We start from the raw sequence: 16,424 nt of genomic DNA on the forward strand, positions 1-16,424 counted from the left end.
TTCTGACTATTTGTATGTGTTTGTGTGATCAACTCAAAGGTTGCCTTATCAGAACTTTTCTTGATCCTATTTATCGTGCCTTCATCTGAACTCACATGATATTTTGTCTATATTTTTCTCTTGGCAGTCACTATTTTCTGCATTAAAAAAAGTTATTTATAGCTACATTAACATCTTTATTCTGCAGTAAGCTCCTTGAGGGCAGAATTCATACCAGAAAGCCTCCAGATCCCATTGTGACCCATGTGATGTCTGTCTTACCTGTAGAAGGTGCTCAGGAAACACTTGATGATGGAATGAGTGAGTGGAAGGATCCATAAGCATCAGCATCCCAGCTTCTTCAAAACACTTTTGACCTCAGAAACATTGTGTTCAATGACAGAAGCCACTTGCAGAAGCCACATAGTGTATGATTCCATTTTTATTAAATGTCCAATATAAGCAAATCTAGAGGCAGAAAGTAGATTAGTGATTGCCCAGGGCTGAGGGTGTTGGGGTGCGGGTTGTGGGATAGGAGTAACTGCTGATGGTTGCACAGCTGTGCAGGTATATTAAAACACATTGAACTGTACACTCTATATGGTTGAATTTTATGGTATATAAATTTTATCTCAATAAAACTGTTAAAATACTCTTAAAATCTTGTCACGTTTTAAAAAAGCATCTTCAAATGCATATTCTTCTGTTCCTATGTCTGGAACATACACTTAGGGACATGCGTTATGATATTTATTATTCTGTTTTAAAATTTTGAGTTGGCTCAGTAGAATGTAGGTGAAGTAGAGCTTTGGGAATTTGTACCCCTTTCAGAGATGCTTGGGAGTGTGAGTGGGAACTTCTGATGAGCCAGTGCAGAGTGATCTTGTTCTCTGTCAAAGGAGCATGGCAGTCAGTTATTTTAGTATCAGCAGAGTGGCATTGTTGGATATATTTGAACAGTGTATTTTTATTTTTCAAGTTTTTGAAGAAGTTTGTCATTAGGGAATTATGTGCTGCTTTGTCTTAATAAAAAGAAATACAGCATTCTCCAAAGTAGAAGGAATGGTGCTATTTTTCTGTAACCTTCAGATTAAGGGAGAGAGATATAGTTGGTTTTTCAACCTGTTGATCTTGTGTTTCTCATTAACAGGTACTTCATTTTAAAAGGCTATTTTATACTAAAGCATTTATGAAACCATACATATTAATAAAATATGTGCCCTTAGATAAATTGTGTAATGTGGTTTTCTTTTTTTCTCCCACACTTTCAGAACTAGTAGTTTCTGTGATGATGAAACAACAGGGAGCACGTATTCTGGTGTGCTCGTTCATGCAAAATTTAGCCCTCTTGGAAATGAACAAAGATATACCAAAAGATATTCATCATGCAGTCTATCCACAAGAAATCTTGAATGAAATCATGATCAAATAACTTAAAACAGTTATTTCCTGACACTATATTACCAAATGTAATTTAGGACTTTTACCACTGTTACGTGTGTGTTTTTCTTTTTCATATGATTGCCAGCCGTCTTTAAAAATGGGATGCTTCAGATTACTGTTTTGGGGAGGCTGATATCATCTACTTGACCTTGATTTCACTTGAGCAGTGGCAGTGGGTGGTTCTTCACCATGGATCTGATTGTAGCTAGGGTTTCTTCAGTGCCTCTCTAAAGCAAAAGCGTTGCATTTTGATTTCTCTTCACTTGAGCCTGCAACTAACAGTGTTACCCAGTGCTTCAGCCTGGGGCTGGATCAGTAGATCTTTCCAGGTATGAATGGGAGGGCTTTCTAGTTCTGAGAGAGCCAGAGGCCCCAGGCTTGGGTGGGAGATTTTCCTATTGTTTCGAATAGGCCCCCTGCCCCTCCTGCTCAGACACTTATTAAATAAATGCCCAGGACTGTGCTTTGGTGGAAGGAGCATGGATGTTGATCTTGAAGTCCTGAGGTGACTGAGCGTGAGTCTTCAGCTCTGTCTCTTACTGTGTGTGTGACCTGAGGGCAATGTGTTGAACCTCAGTTTTCCCTAATTTGTGATGCCCAAGAGTGGCGGGGGTTACGTGCTGTAGTCACCTCCCCTTTCTTGGGCAGTTCCTGATTATTGGACAGAGGAACTCAAAATGTATTTTCCCAGAGAAAGAATGGGTGCAACTGAAAATAATGTTTTTATAATAATTCTTCGGGCTTATAATGGATTTTTGGGTTAACTTGGAAACCCAAATGCCATTTCACTTTTTGATGGTGAGTTTACAGTGAGCGTTGCTGCCACTGAGTTGCTGGCACCTTCCCGTAGCTCGCAGCCAGGGTTTCTTTATGCCGTTTGCATGGGCTTGAGAGGCCTCACTTTGGATTCCAGTATTTGGGTTCAGATATTTGGGTTCAGATATTTATCTCTATGTAGTTCTGGTTGAAACAGACAACAAACAAACAAATATTTGTATTTACATATACACACAAATGTGTGTGCACGAAAATCATGTGTTAACCACAGAGACGTTAGTGTAGAGATTTCAACAGTTTAATTAGTAGTCACTGAGTTTCCTTGCCGTAAACATAAGCTAATGTCAGAGGCTTTCTTCCGTCTGCTGTTGTGCCCAAGACTGATGTGGCTGGACAGTGAAGTGAAGGGGTTGCCACAGTTTACTTTTATAATAGTTCATATAGTTTTGGTTGGCTTTTAATTGTTTTTCCAGGTGTGATAGTGGGGGGGGGGATGTTTTTCTCTATTTCCAGGTAGTAAGTCCTGCATTTCTCCCCATTAAACTCTAACTAGGAGGGAGAATTTAGCACAGGTACACTGCACTAATTTTGTGCTGTGTCAGGCCATTTTTCAGGGAGGGTCAGAGCCTGCAGACATGTCCGTTGTTGTGGAGTCAGTCAGAGGCAGTGTGGTGCAGTGGTGGGAGCTCACGCTTTGGGACCTGTCAGTCCTGAGTCCCTATGGGCTAGTCACAGTGGTTTCCTCTTCTATACCTCACCTGAGCGGTAACTTGATGCCTAGAACATTGCTTAGTAAACAGACTATTTAAATTCGTGTGTTATTGGATTGCTAATTGGAAATGAGATGTGACTTCTATCTCAACCTTATAGGCAACTAGCCATTTTACCTTGGTCAAGTTTATTTCTCTGAGCCTTAGTGTTCTTATCTAGCAAATGGTGGAATGGACTCTTGTCTCTGAGATTCCTTGGGTAGATTGTGAGCTTTTTAGATGAGAACCATTTTCATTCATCTTTGTATACCAACATTGTCCCCTGGGCAAAACATTTTGTGCTTAATGATTGAGTTTGCAGCTATGTATAGTTTGCCGCTCAAGTCAGTTATATATGTAGTTATAATTATGAGCGTATTTGTGTATTTCTATGAACATTTATAAGTGGAAATTATGTCATTTTTTGACGTTTGTCCACAAGCAGTCTGAAATACACTTTTATCTAAAAATTTATTCATATATAAATGTGTGTGTGTATGCTTAGCTCTAATGTTTAAACATTTAAAATTAGGTAAAAATACATTAACATGAACAAGGTGCAAACATACGCATTCTTAAAGGTCTCTTGCTTTAAAATATTTATGTTTCATTTTTTGGATATGATACTCAGAATAACTTGGCCAATAACAAAAAAATGCTGTTGGCAGCTTCCAGGTTTAAAAAAAATCACTCTAGAGAATTAGGGAAAAATAGTAATTAAAAGGGTACTGTCAAGGTTGGTAGTTCTAAATTTAGCATCCCAGCTGTGTTTTGGTTTGTAGGGGTATGTGTGTCATGCTGTCTCCCCCTGTGGTTCGTCTGCCCTGTTAGGAGCCAGGAGCGTGTTATAACGCAGATAGAGATACTGCCTTCTGAAATGCGGCCTCAGAAAGTGGTTGCTTGAATGTTGCAGTGCCCTGCTGGCCTGCAAGAACCTTGCCAGTGTCTGGAGCAGTTGAAAGCTGGCAGGTGTAATGTCGTTGGGCTTTCTGGCTTGGCTGTGGTCATTTTCTGAAGGAGCTCTTCAAGAACGGAGCACAGCTCTCTCCTCTGTGCTGGTAATACTGGGTTCTATTGAACCTGAAGGTGCCATTAATTATAAGACACACCATTATTTTATGTTCCACTGAGAAATAACCTTGACAATTAAGCTATGATAAAATGCTTTCTTACCCTTTAGAATTTCATTTTACATTTATTGGAAGAACATAGATTAAAAAGGAAAATTGAAGTGAAATGACTTGGTTATGATATTTTTGCATTTTATTCACGTTCAGAGTCCAAGTTTTTGAATTACTCTCTGACTCTGAGTTGTCATGTCAGTGTATTTCCACACTCTTCCTCTGTGCCTTTGAGAGTGCTAGGATGTAGCATTTCTTACAGGAGGGCTTTACTGTCTACTCTGGAGTTTTCTCCCAAGCTGCTGACACTCATTCTGCATGTTTTGATGCTGTTGCTTTCTTGGCCTTACATAGACAATGTCATGAACTGTGTTACGACTGCCACTTGCCCTACAGCAACAGTAAAGTGCCATCGATATCAGAGCTGTTGAAATGTGAATAATTGTTTCTTAGAATCAATGGAATACGGCGGTAGTGCCTTAGCTGTGGAAGGGACTTGGACCAAGGAGTCAGTGTTACTAGTGGAGAGGTGGAAAATGGGGCTTTCCTCTTAATTCTAAGTGATTAACAGGTGAAGAGACTTATTCTGTAATTATTTTAATGTACAGTTCCCTTTTCTCTTTCATGGAGAATCCTAATGGAGGTTAATCTTAATCTTTTTTTTAAATTAATTAATTTATTGGCTGCGTTGGGTCTTTGTTGCTACCTGAGGGCTTTCTCTAGTTGCGGCGAGTGGGGGTTACTCTTCCATGAGGTGCACGGGCTCCTTATTGCAGTGGCTTCTCTTGTTGCGGAGCATGGGCTCTAGGCGCATGGGCTTCAGTAGTTGTGCACGGCTTAGTTGCTCCGCGGCATGTGGGATCTCCCTGGACCAGGGATGGAACCCGTGTCCCCTGCATTGGCACGTGGATTCTTAACCACTGCACCAGCAGGGAAGTCCGATTAATCTTAATCTTAACCTGAAAAGATAGACCTGTTTTCTCTGTCTGTCCTGTTGAGACACTGAATTTTTTTTAAACCTGTAATTGGATCTGTGATTATTAAAATGTGTAAAACATATTTGAACAAAAAAGCATTCCAACATAATTTATAAACGTGTTATACTCTGTGGTAAAGAGAAAATGATGAGACTGATTTTTGCTTGAGGATAAACCATATTTGCATCTTAAATATAACTGGTAATAGTTCTCTTGTTGATTCAACTTGGGTAAAGTGACTTTTCTTGAGTGACAAAAAATTTAGATGATTATGTGAAGTAATGAGCTGTAGCTCTTTGAGTTTGGTTCATATCTTAACTGTCATTTGATTTTTCTGGACTGTATTTCAAAAATTACCTGAGGACAAGGTGTTTTACAGGGTTTGGATTAAAACTGTAAAATGTCCTCTTTGACCTTTGTTTTTACTCTGAAATTTTTGTTGGTTAAATCCTTTACAGAAATTGTATTGACCTAGATATGCTACTAACTCTGGCAGCTTTAGCATAGTCTAGCATCATGTAAAACTTGATTCATGGTTTTTCACACATGATGACATCGCAGCTGTCCTCAGAAATATGCACAAATGGGGAAACGGAGGCTCTGAGATTAAATGACTGACTTTCTGCCACAGGTACCAACACCTGGATTTAAGCTTTACTGCAAATCTGTGCACTCTACTAGATTAGAAGCTCTGAACCATTTTTGTGCCATGTTTGGCATTTTGGTGAAGCCTGTGACTTCATTCTCAGAATAATTTTTAAATACGTAAATTATATAGCATTACAAAGGAAACCAATTGTGATAACATTTTCAAAATATTAAAAAACCCAGATTTGTAACATGGTAATATGTTGACTTATTAGCACATTAAATAAAAAGATCTGGTGTTGGGTATATTATATTTTGAGGTGTCTGAAACTATTGTAATATGTTATGAAAATGTATGATATCTTCTGATGACAAAGTCACAGGTACTGTGGCTAACCTACTTGATTTTAGGCCATCATTCATAATTGGAGGAAGTGCTTACTTTTATTTAGAAGTTAATAAAAATAAAGATGCATTTTTTTTTTTCTTATCCAAGTTTACAAACTTTTTGCATTCCCAGGGTAAGAACTGCATTGGACCATGCAGTGTACATTATGTCATCTGCTGCTCTTGGCATATATTATTAGCACTTAAGGTTGAATAAACAATTTGTAGAACTCAAATATATGCTAATGATATAAGGCCTCATATATAAGGAAGAATGAGACATCCATATGTTGTGAGCTCTGAGGGTAAGAATTAAAGTTCACTTTAATTTGCAATGGTTAGAACCTATAATTGTTAATATTTTGTTCCTTAGGATTCTAGTCAGTTCTCTGCTTACCTCTCCCCTAAAGGTAGAAAAAGGATTATGGTATTTTCTTCATTAAAAAGCTTTAGCCTTCTGTATTTCAGCTCTCTGGGCAATTTGTTTTAATGAGGATGACTCATGAAGAGTTGCTATTAGTTCTCCATCAGTGATGGCTGGTACGCAGGGCACAGAAGGGACCTGAAGTAGGATGTTAAAGAGCGTTGAGATGCGTGGCTCTCTTGTGCGTGATGTAAGCCTGTAAAGGTTTATTTTCTTGCTTTTTACCTGGTGAGTCTGAACCTCTTCATTAGTTGTCAGACAAGACAGCTTAAGTGTATTGTAGTTGCTTCTGTCCTTACCTAAAATCTAATTCTACTAGTTCTTTTGTTAAATAGGAGGTAACCACTTAACATTTTATTTCCTCCCTTAGGTGAGGAGTAGGTAGGCTCTTTCTTCTTAACTGTTAAAGGCCCCTCTGTCTGACTCAGTTTGTAGCTTGCGAGATCCTGAGTAGCCTGGATGGTGTTGACAGGAAAAGCTTTAGGTACTGGGGAAAAACCCTCTAGCACATTTACCATTAATGGGGTTGTAGCCCTCCAGTATACAAGATGTATGTCACTTAGCTCCCCCTAGGCCAGCTTCGTGGATCAAAGCTGTAAACTTGGGGGACACTGACATGACCCACATCCTCAGTGCCATCTCCTGCCAAGGAGGATGCTTCCAGACAAGTACATGCTTCAGTCAGCTTCCTTGATTCTCTCTTCCAAGTCGGCCCTGCAAGAACATCTACTGAACTTCTCTTCTGCCATATACATTCTTGCCCTCCACTCTTCCCAACCTCCAGTTTGTTATTTTTCTAATCATTACCAACACTTAGAGTCTAACTTTTTATACTTGATGCGAGTAGTTTGCAGAAGCTTTTGGCCTCCATTTTTATAAGACTTGCTTATAGTAGGGCTGGAGAATACTATTAACTGCTGATTATCTGAGAACAAATCATTTTAAAATTTGGCGTATAAGTTGAATTGTGCATTTTTTTTTAATACTCCTTCTTCCATTAGCTTTTAATTTTCTGCATCCCATTAGGAAACTCCTGAAACCTAAAAACAGGCATTTATCCAGTTATCAGGAAGGTTTGAAAGAATCCATGTCTGCTTAGGGTGGTGTTTTGTACCATTCTAAAGCAGTATTTCCCAACTGGGGACTTGAGTGACAGTGTTCTGGAGAGCACATTGCTGCCAAAAGCTCTAATGGAGGATATTTTAAATTCTCTTAACAAATCCAGCAGTAAAACAATTATTTAAATATTTTCTTTGCATGTCTAATGAGTTTTGTGATTGTCAGTGAAGATCAAGCAAAAGAGCTTTAGTCCCTGACTTGCTTTATCACATATGTATATTCCTACCTGCCATGGTGACTAGACATTTATGTAGTTTAAAATTTTTATTCATTGTCCTGCAGTATTTAATTTATGCCTATAATGGATTATTGGTTAAAGTCTAGAAACATATAGGACTCTGATGAAAAGCAAGTTTATGAACATCATAAAAACGATGATGGTCCTGAAAATTAGCTTTAGGATGCCTTTAACTACGTTAGTAAGCTGTATTCATTTGCGAAAAATTCTCACATAGCACACTGAGGTGTGCCTATATTTTAATACTTATGTTAAAAAAGAGAATAGGGTGATTATTCCGTTTTGCTTTTAATTTATTGAGATAAAAACTATCCTCCCCCAAATGTATTCTCATTTACAAATAGCACTCTGAAATCTTCTCTCTTATCTTATCATTTAGAAATAAAATACAAAACAACAACAACAACAAAAATAGAAATAAAATACAGGTCTAAAATTAAACCACTTAGTTTACTTAAGTACAAAATGTAAGAGTTCTGAACATTAGATCATGAGAGCAGTTTTTTTTTCTTGTTAATATAGATTTTTAAAAAAATTGGAGGAGAGTTGCTTTGCACTGCTGTGTCAGTTTCTGCTGTACAGCAAAGTGAATCATCCATGTGTTTACATATATCCCCTCCGTTTTGGATTTCCTTCACATTTAGGTCACCACAGAGCACCTAGTAGAGTTCCCTGTGCAATACAGTAGGTTCTCATTAGTTACTTGTTTTATACATAGTAGAGTATATATGTCAATCTCAAACTCCCATTTCATCCCATCCCCCCCAGCAGTTTTTGTTTATTTTTGATATTTAAGAATACTATTGGTTCCCAAACCAAACATAATATAATGTCAGTTTTGAATTTTTTTTTGCGTAATGAAAGATCGAAACAAGTTGAATTTTACTTTGATATATTGTAAATGCTATAAAAAGATATTCTGATAAACTTTGTCATGATCTTAATAATATTAGTAATTTATGAGCAAATGTTTTAAACTTAAAATCTCTTTATCATGTGACATACAAATTACAAGTTCTTTAAAAAAAGATTGCCATGGGCTTCTTAAGAGTGTACTATTGTGAGAGGATTTACACTTCAAGAAGTGTTGAGAAATGCAGTTGTCCATTGGACTGTATGGGGGGAGAAAAGCTTTGGGAAAGGAAGTGAGGAGAGTGTATGGAAACGGGTACACACTGGCACAGACTGTGGCCAGCTTTGAGTGACTGCAGCAGTATGTTGGCTCTGTGTTATTATGGGGCTTGGTTCCCTATGTTATTGCGTATTTTGATTGTAATGAATATCACCTAACAGGAATGCCAAGGTCCCTACTTCTTGCTGAGATAAGGGTGATTGGCGTAAAAGAGGTTGCCATAGAAGACTCCCTTCGAGGGTGTTCTCTCGGTGTTGAGCCTTTGAAGGTCTGTCCTGTGCTGCAAGGATGTTTAAAGTTACAGTGATTGCGGATGCTCAAAGGGAAACCTAAGATTGTTTGAGGGAATTTTAGAAAAATGCAGAAATATTACCGCAGTGTAAGAGAAGCATTTTTAAGATTGTGAAGTACAAGTATTGCTCATTAAAAAAAATAAAAGATGTGTTTCAACCAAGCTTGCTGTTAAGTGAATATGTTTAAGTGGATTATAGTTCTCCATTTACATCTTTTATAAAATTGGACATGCAGTATTGGAAAAAAGGGCCCCTGGATATAATTTGCATTTCTTAAGAATGCAGCGAATTTGTCATGACATGCATAAAATAATTATTTTCTTACAGAATTTTAACACTAATGCTAAAAACATTACCAGCAGCTCTAGTGTATTAATATTTCACCTAACTTATGCCTAAGCAGACTGTTTTAGACCCAAACTAATGTTTACTTTTCAGCTGTTAGTTGAAATTCTCTTAGGGACTGTTAGCATATCAAAGGGAGTATTGAAGTGGTGCAGTTGTTTGTTTTGGGACTTAGGAATTTCTGAAGTTTAACAGCAGAGTGTAGAGTAGTGGAAATGGGGTTCCTAGGTGGAACACCCAGGACAGGATGCTCACATTTGCATTTTGTACAGATGTTTGGAAGGGGTGGAGGTGGGAAGAAGTGAACTTGTGATTTAATCAATCCTTTCATTTCAAATTCTGCTTAGTGAATCTGCAATGAAAGGAAATCTGTGAAAAAGGAGTTGTGTTATATCCTTGCTTGTGCTGTATCCTTGCTTGTGTTATATAGAATGCTGCATGAGAAGAGAAAAGGAAAAAATTTAAGAGCGTTGCTTCAGCTAGTCAGATTCTCAACAACCTTTGAGATAGTTGGAAGATTTTATCACAGAGGTTTTAGCTTGCTGGAAAGGTGGTAGAAAGTTAGTGAATTCTTAGTCTGTAGGTAGTATGATAATGTTAGACTGATGTTAAACAGGCATTAGATGGTAGGATGGAACCTTGAAGAATTGCCAGGTAGAAAATAAGTTATCTATAAATTGCAGGTTATTTGAAATTTGAGGACTACTTGTATGGGCTTTTGGGAGCTAAAGTATAATCTGATGAGGTGTTGGTAAATGTCAGAAGGTGACATGATTCTCACAACAATTTTATTATACTATTACTTTTATTATACCCACTTTAAAGATGAGGCTGAGTCACAGGTAAGCTAATGACTAAAGATGCAAATATAGCAAACGGCAGAGCAGGATTTTAGGTCTAGGCAGTCTGATTCAGAGCTGACATTCTCTTCTAAAGAGATTGAATAACTTGCTTAAATGGCTTACCCTGGTTTGGACAGAGTACCTCATTGATTTTCCAGTTTCCTCTTATTAGGTGTATCTGGATGAGGAGACTTTCCTGGGACAAATATGGACTTCTGCCCTCAAGTTTCTTGCACCTCTTTCAAGTATACTAATTTTTTAGCTAATTTTTTAGCTTCTTCTCTTAAGTGTGCATGTTTTTGAGGCTGTTTTTGATTCTTCTAGGTCTGAGAAAAGGTAAGTTAGAACTTTGAATTTTTGCCATGTTTTATAAGGGTTTATGGGGTAGAAGATAGGTTCCATTATCTAATGGAGACCCCAAGTAGCAGTGACTTGAAAAGTTAGAATTTTATTTTTCTCTTATATAACATTTTGGGTAATTTGATCATTCCTTAATTTGGGGATCCAGGCTCCTTCTGTCTTATTGCTCTCTGCAACCCTAAGGCATTTCCTTTATCCATATGGTCCACAATGGCTCCCAGCTGTCCTCTAGCCTGTACCATGGGGAATAGCTTAAAAGCCGCACACAGGCGCGCGGGGGTCCGGGCCCAGAACGTGGGTGCTGTGTGGTGCCCCCCGTGCCCTGGGCACGGCGCATAGCAGCAGCTCTGGGTCACGTCCCCGGGGTAGGAGCACAGCGACGCCGGCCTGGGCGGGGGTGCAGTCTGCTCCGCCTCCGCGCCCCCCTCCTGCACCCGCCTGGGAAGGCCTGGAGCCACGGCTCACAGGAGAGGAACTGTCTTGGGCCCAGAAGGAGACCCGTGCGTGTGGCCAGCTTGGGAGCAGAGGCAGTCCTGCCAGGGGACGGTGCCCGGCCAGGGACGGTCTGCCTGCAATCACCGCACCTGCGGCAGCTCACAGGCGCAGGTTCAAGCCAGCTGCACGGAACCCAGGTCCGTGTGAGTGGAGCAGCACCGTGGAGTCTGCAGCGCCTCAGGTAAGGAAGAGGTTGAACATTTGACTGAATTCAAAGCAAGAACTTTTGTGTTCTTGAGAAGAACCAGAAGACTCGAGTGGGAAGGCAGTCTTTCCACAGCGAAAGTCCCCTGCAGCACATGCTAATGAAGAGAGGCTTGTGCTGGGAGTTCCCCGAAGGTCAGTGGTGAGGACGCGGCGCGTTCACTACCGGGCCCAGGTTCAACCCCGCAGGCCTCGTGACGCGGCCACAAAAAGGAAGGCTTGTGTCTTGAATATCGAGGTACATGGAGAAAGACGGGCCTCTCGGTAGGAGAGAAGAGCAGATCTGCCCAGCTAATTCAGCAAGATGCTCTCCACGTGGCCAGGAAGCGAGTGACAAGGTGTTCAGCCTCGTTAGAAATCAAACGCAGGATAAACCACATAACTGCCACCCTCCCCGCCTGCCACCTCACCCCCCCACCTCGGATGGCTGAGTTTGAAGACGGATGGCAAGTGTGCGGCGACAGAAGCGCGCACCCGCGCTCCTGGGTGAAATTACACTTCGGCAGTAATGGGAACGGGAGTGGTGTTCCAGACTCCGTTTCTATTTATAACGGCGACATGGAAAAAATACTGCTGGACGCCCAGCATGAATCTGGACGGAGCAGCTCCAAGAGTTCTCACTGTGACAGCCCGCCACGCTCGCAGACCCCACAGGATACTAACAGAGCTTCTGAGACAGACACACACAGTATTGGAGAAAAGAACAGCTACCAGTCTGAGGAAGATTACCTGGAGAGAAGGAAAGAAGTCGAAAGCATCTTGAAGAAAAACTCGGACTGGATTTGGGATTGGTCCAGCCGGCCAGAAAACATCCCCCCGAGCAAGGAGTTCCTGCTCTTCAAGCGCTCGCCGCGCGCCTCCGCACTCAGCATGCGCGACACGCGCGTCATGAAGAAGGGCGGCGTCTTCTCCGCCGAGTTCCTCAAGGTCTTCCTGCCCTCGCTCCTGCTGTCCCATCTGCTGGCCATCGGCCTGGGGATCTACATCGGGAGGCGCCTGACGACGTCCACCAGCACCTTCTGAGGACGCCTTGGCCGCGCTCGCGCAGTGGGGACGTGCTGTCCGCGGCACAGCTCACAGGGGATGCGGACCTGTGTCGTTCTCCTCACTCAGTAAAATAAAGACACTAAGACCATGCTCTCCCATAATCATACTTATGGGATCACGTAATAAGCATGTCACTGATTAATATCTACTGTAATAATTTGGTAGTAACCGGTCTTTGGATATTATAAATATTTAAGTATAAATAATTTTAACATAAAAAAAAAAAAAAAAGCCGCACACACCACGTCCACTCACATATTATTAGCCAGAACGTAGTCATGAGGCTACAGGACTGCAAGCCAGGCTGGAGAATGTTGTCTTTATTCTGATCCGCCATGTGCCCAGCCACGAATTGCCTCTATGACAGTCTGTGCTGTGTTAGTCATTCGTAATTTTCTTTGGATTCCCAGGTGAGAGTAGAAAATGGTAGAGCCAAGACTCTAAGTGCTGAAAATGTTGGTAACCCGGAGACACAAGTTCTTGTCAAAATAAAGCTGAGTTATGTTGGAATGTTTTGGTTACAAACACTTCACTTTCTCACATATCTGAATTCCTGTTTGGATTTTAGTTGCTCCTGATTTATCAGCGTGCATGAAAAATTGAAAAGACTTGATATTTTCAGTTTATATCCAAACTGCATAAACAGCATCTGAGGATTCCTCTACTGCTGCAAGAAATGAATAATTTAGTTTGATTTTCCTTTAAATCTAAATAAATAAGATGAAAGTCAAGGTAAAGCTATAGTATCTGTTACAGTGTCTTGTCATTTGTCATTGCTACCCTGTCTTGAAAGCTTTGTCAAAAGTGATGGTTTTCATATCTGTTATTGAGATGCTATTCCCACAAATAGGTGTTTAAAATATTTTCGTCTTAGCCAGTGATTGCAGTGTGCACATGTACTACTAAGCAACTTAAAAAAATGAAAATTTAGTACATTGAATAATAGCTTTTACTAGAGATGCTTCAGGCCATGAAACCCCAGTGAGAAGTTGTCAGATTCCATTTTAAGGAAACAAGGCTAAATTTTGATACGTGTTTCCTACTAAGTATAAATCTGATCAGCAAGCAAAGAACACTACATGTTTTATTTTGCTACTGGCAACAAAGAATGTAGTGGTAGATATGATATAGTTAAAATTTATCATTGATGTTGTTTTCTTTTGGCCTATGCCTGTGTGGAATAAAATAAATAGGTCTCTATGTCTGTTTTACAGCCCAAATGGGCAATTTATAGAGTGATTTTCTAGAACATCCCAAAATATAGTGACGCTTGGTAGCAGTGACTGCTGCATGTGGGAAGTGTATTCCATGGAGCTTCACCATCATTATGTTGTGGGGTATTTGTTGCTGATGTAGAAAATCCTATCAGTGGTTATCTTTCATTCTTTTTATCTGACTTAGCTTAACCTCAGCTGATTATTGAAGTCAGTGACTAAGAATTTTTCATCAGCTGTCCTTGGTAACATATCATTCATCATACTAGGGCTACTGGTGTTATCAAATGAAAAATCTAAATGGAAGACAAAAAATTAAATGCTACTTGAAAAACTGAAGTGAAAAGACACTATTTTGGCTAAGATTCTCCCCATTTTCTACCTATATTTAATATGGCCACTGAATATCTTTTTTCTGTTACTTTGAATTTCATTGTTTTCAATCCAGAAGAACTCTTTGTCAAATAGCCCTTGTTGTGTGGTGTGCTTCCAGACAGTGTAATAAGAAACTGTGCTAGAAATAATGCTCCCCCAGACTTTGTTATAATAATGATGTGTGATTGTATTTTCTTTGTTTGCCTTTTAAGAATACATAGTCTGTTTTAATGGATTGTACGCAGGATGGCTGTGGGGTAAAAGGAAAAAGTGAAAACCAATTTTGTTTTCTTGAATCTTGTGGTGTTTATTTTTGTTTTTTTCTAATTAATTAATTAATTGGCTGTGTTGGGTCTTTGTTGCTGCACGCGGGCTTTCTCTAGTTGCTGCGAGTGAGGGCTACTCTTGTTGTGGAACATGGGCTGTAGGCACACAGGCTTCAGTAGTTGTGGCACTCGGGCTCTGTAGTTGTGGCTCGCAGGCTCTAGAACACAGGTTCAGTAGTTGTGGCGCATGGGCTTAGTTGCTTCGCGGCATGTGGGATCCTCCTGCACCAGGGCTTGAACCTGTGTCCCCTGCATCAACAGGTGCATTCCTAACCACTGCGCTACCAGGGAAGTCCTGTGGTGTTTGTTTTTGGACGCACTTTAATCCCAGCCAGCTCTCTTTTGGTGTAAGGTGGTTTGAACTTCTGTTAGCTAAACCAGTATAATCTGTACATTTGATGTTCATTATTGAATTGATAAAGGGTGTTTGTAAAAGTTGGAATTTTTTGCCTATTCATGCCTCATTTAAAATGGTTATGAATGTAAAAATGTGTTTTTGGTATAAAATACTATTATGTATAGAGAGAGAAAGAAAAGTGGTCCTTTCTCCCCCAATTCGAAGACAATCATTATCATTTTGTATATATCATTCCAGGCTGTACGTATGTGTTTCTTGTGCTTTTTTCAGAGCCGGACATGTGACATACAAAACAAAATGAACGGCAAACAGTATTTTCAATTTAGTGTCTTAATCCTTTTCACTTGTGAGAATATTTTCCTGGGATTAATAGTCTTTAATACCTGTTCCTTAATATTAGCTTAGTATTTCATTGTATGGCTGTTCTATTTTACTGTTTGACCATTTTCTTGTTTCTGGGTATTTAATTAGCTTCCAGTTTTTCATTGTTTTATATATAAAGTATATATTGCTCTTCCTCATTGTCTAAGTCTTTCTCACTGCCACCAGCCTTCATGCTTCTAAGAGGAAGATTTAATAGTCATTTAAACTGGCCATTTTTTAGACAATACTTGATCAACATCAATTTTACTTTGCCCTTTAGTCTCCTCATCATTCATCATAATCTGTGACTTTAGCAGTGTTTCAAGACAGTGAAAGAGATTCAAATTAATTCTTGTTACATCTGGTAAATGTAAATTCATTTACAATAAATATGTGAACCTTGGAGGTCAGAAGCTAAAATACTTCGGTAATTGGACCTGGACATCACCCAGATCTTAAATCCTCTTGAAAGATGCACCACAAATTCTTCTGTTATATAATCTTTTCTTAGGTTGAAAAAATGGTAAATCCTAGCATGTTGACGTTCTGAAGAATATATGGCTTAAAATAGCCTCTTGCAAAATATAGTACTGGCTCAGTGAAATGTTATACAGCATCAGTCAGGATTTTTTAAATAAAATGCTGGTGGTTCTTCACTTGAAGGGAGTTTCATTCTGTTTTTGTAATGAGTTCATTTTTGGACTTAAAATAGCTCCTCAGTTCACTTAGTTTCATCTTCAAGAGAAACCTGATTGGTAATTTACAGATAAGAATTTAAGTCACCGACGATAGAGTCAGGAAGAGAACAGGTCTCTTTAAACCTGATTCTTTAAAATTGTTTTGCTCTGCTCATTGAGCTCTGTTTTTATGTCCATTTAAGAGAAATCAGATATGACATGCTTCTTTATTTTGCAGTCACATGGTGTGTACACCCCCCCCCCCCCCCCCCGCCATGGTTGTGATGATAAAATGAAAGTCTTTCATGTGTGGCATGTTATACCATTATAATTATTTTATAGCCATATTTCAGATGCATATCAACTTAAATCTGAACATTTTATACTATTCTTTTAAAGACATTTTTATATTATATACGAATAATGTCTTAGATTAATTTCTTACTGTTAAATTCTCTATAAATTATATAACCGAGATCAAATATGTTAAAGCCACTTGTAAGTGTTAAAGCACGCAGCAAAATCTTATTAATTTGGATTCATTTAATTTACAGTTTGTCATGAAATTAGAGAAGATTTATGTTTACTTAT

At 39.3% G+C, this 16,424-nt stretch overlaps 2 protein-coding genes across 4 annotated transcripts in view; both read left to right on the plus strand.

Annotated features, from left to right (window-relative positions):
- Window positions 1-16,424, plus strand: part of CHCHD3 (coiled-coil-helix-coiled-coil-helix domain containing 3) — a 286,088-nt gene that overhangs the window by 31,167 nt on the left and 238,497 nt on the right. The window lies entirely within an intron of this gene.
- On the plus strand, window positions 11,897-12,983 carry LOC130851090 (BCL2/adenovirus E1B 19 kDa protein-interacting protein 3-like). The gene has a single exon (XM_057730959.1). The coding sequence runs from the start codon at window positions 11,897-11,899 to the stop codon at window positions 12,494-12,496; it is 600 nt and encodes a 199-aa protein (XP_057586942.1). The 3' UTR covers window positions 12,497-12,983.

Source organism: Hippopotamus amphibius, chromosome 4 (assembly GCF_030028045.1).
Source record: "Hippopotamus amphibius kiboko isolate mHipAmp2 chromosome 4, mHipAmp2.hap2, whole genome shotgun sequence".
NCBI lineage: Eukaryota > Metazoa > Chordata > Mammalia > Artiodactyla > Hippopotamidae > Hippopotamus > Hippopotamus amphibius.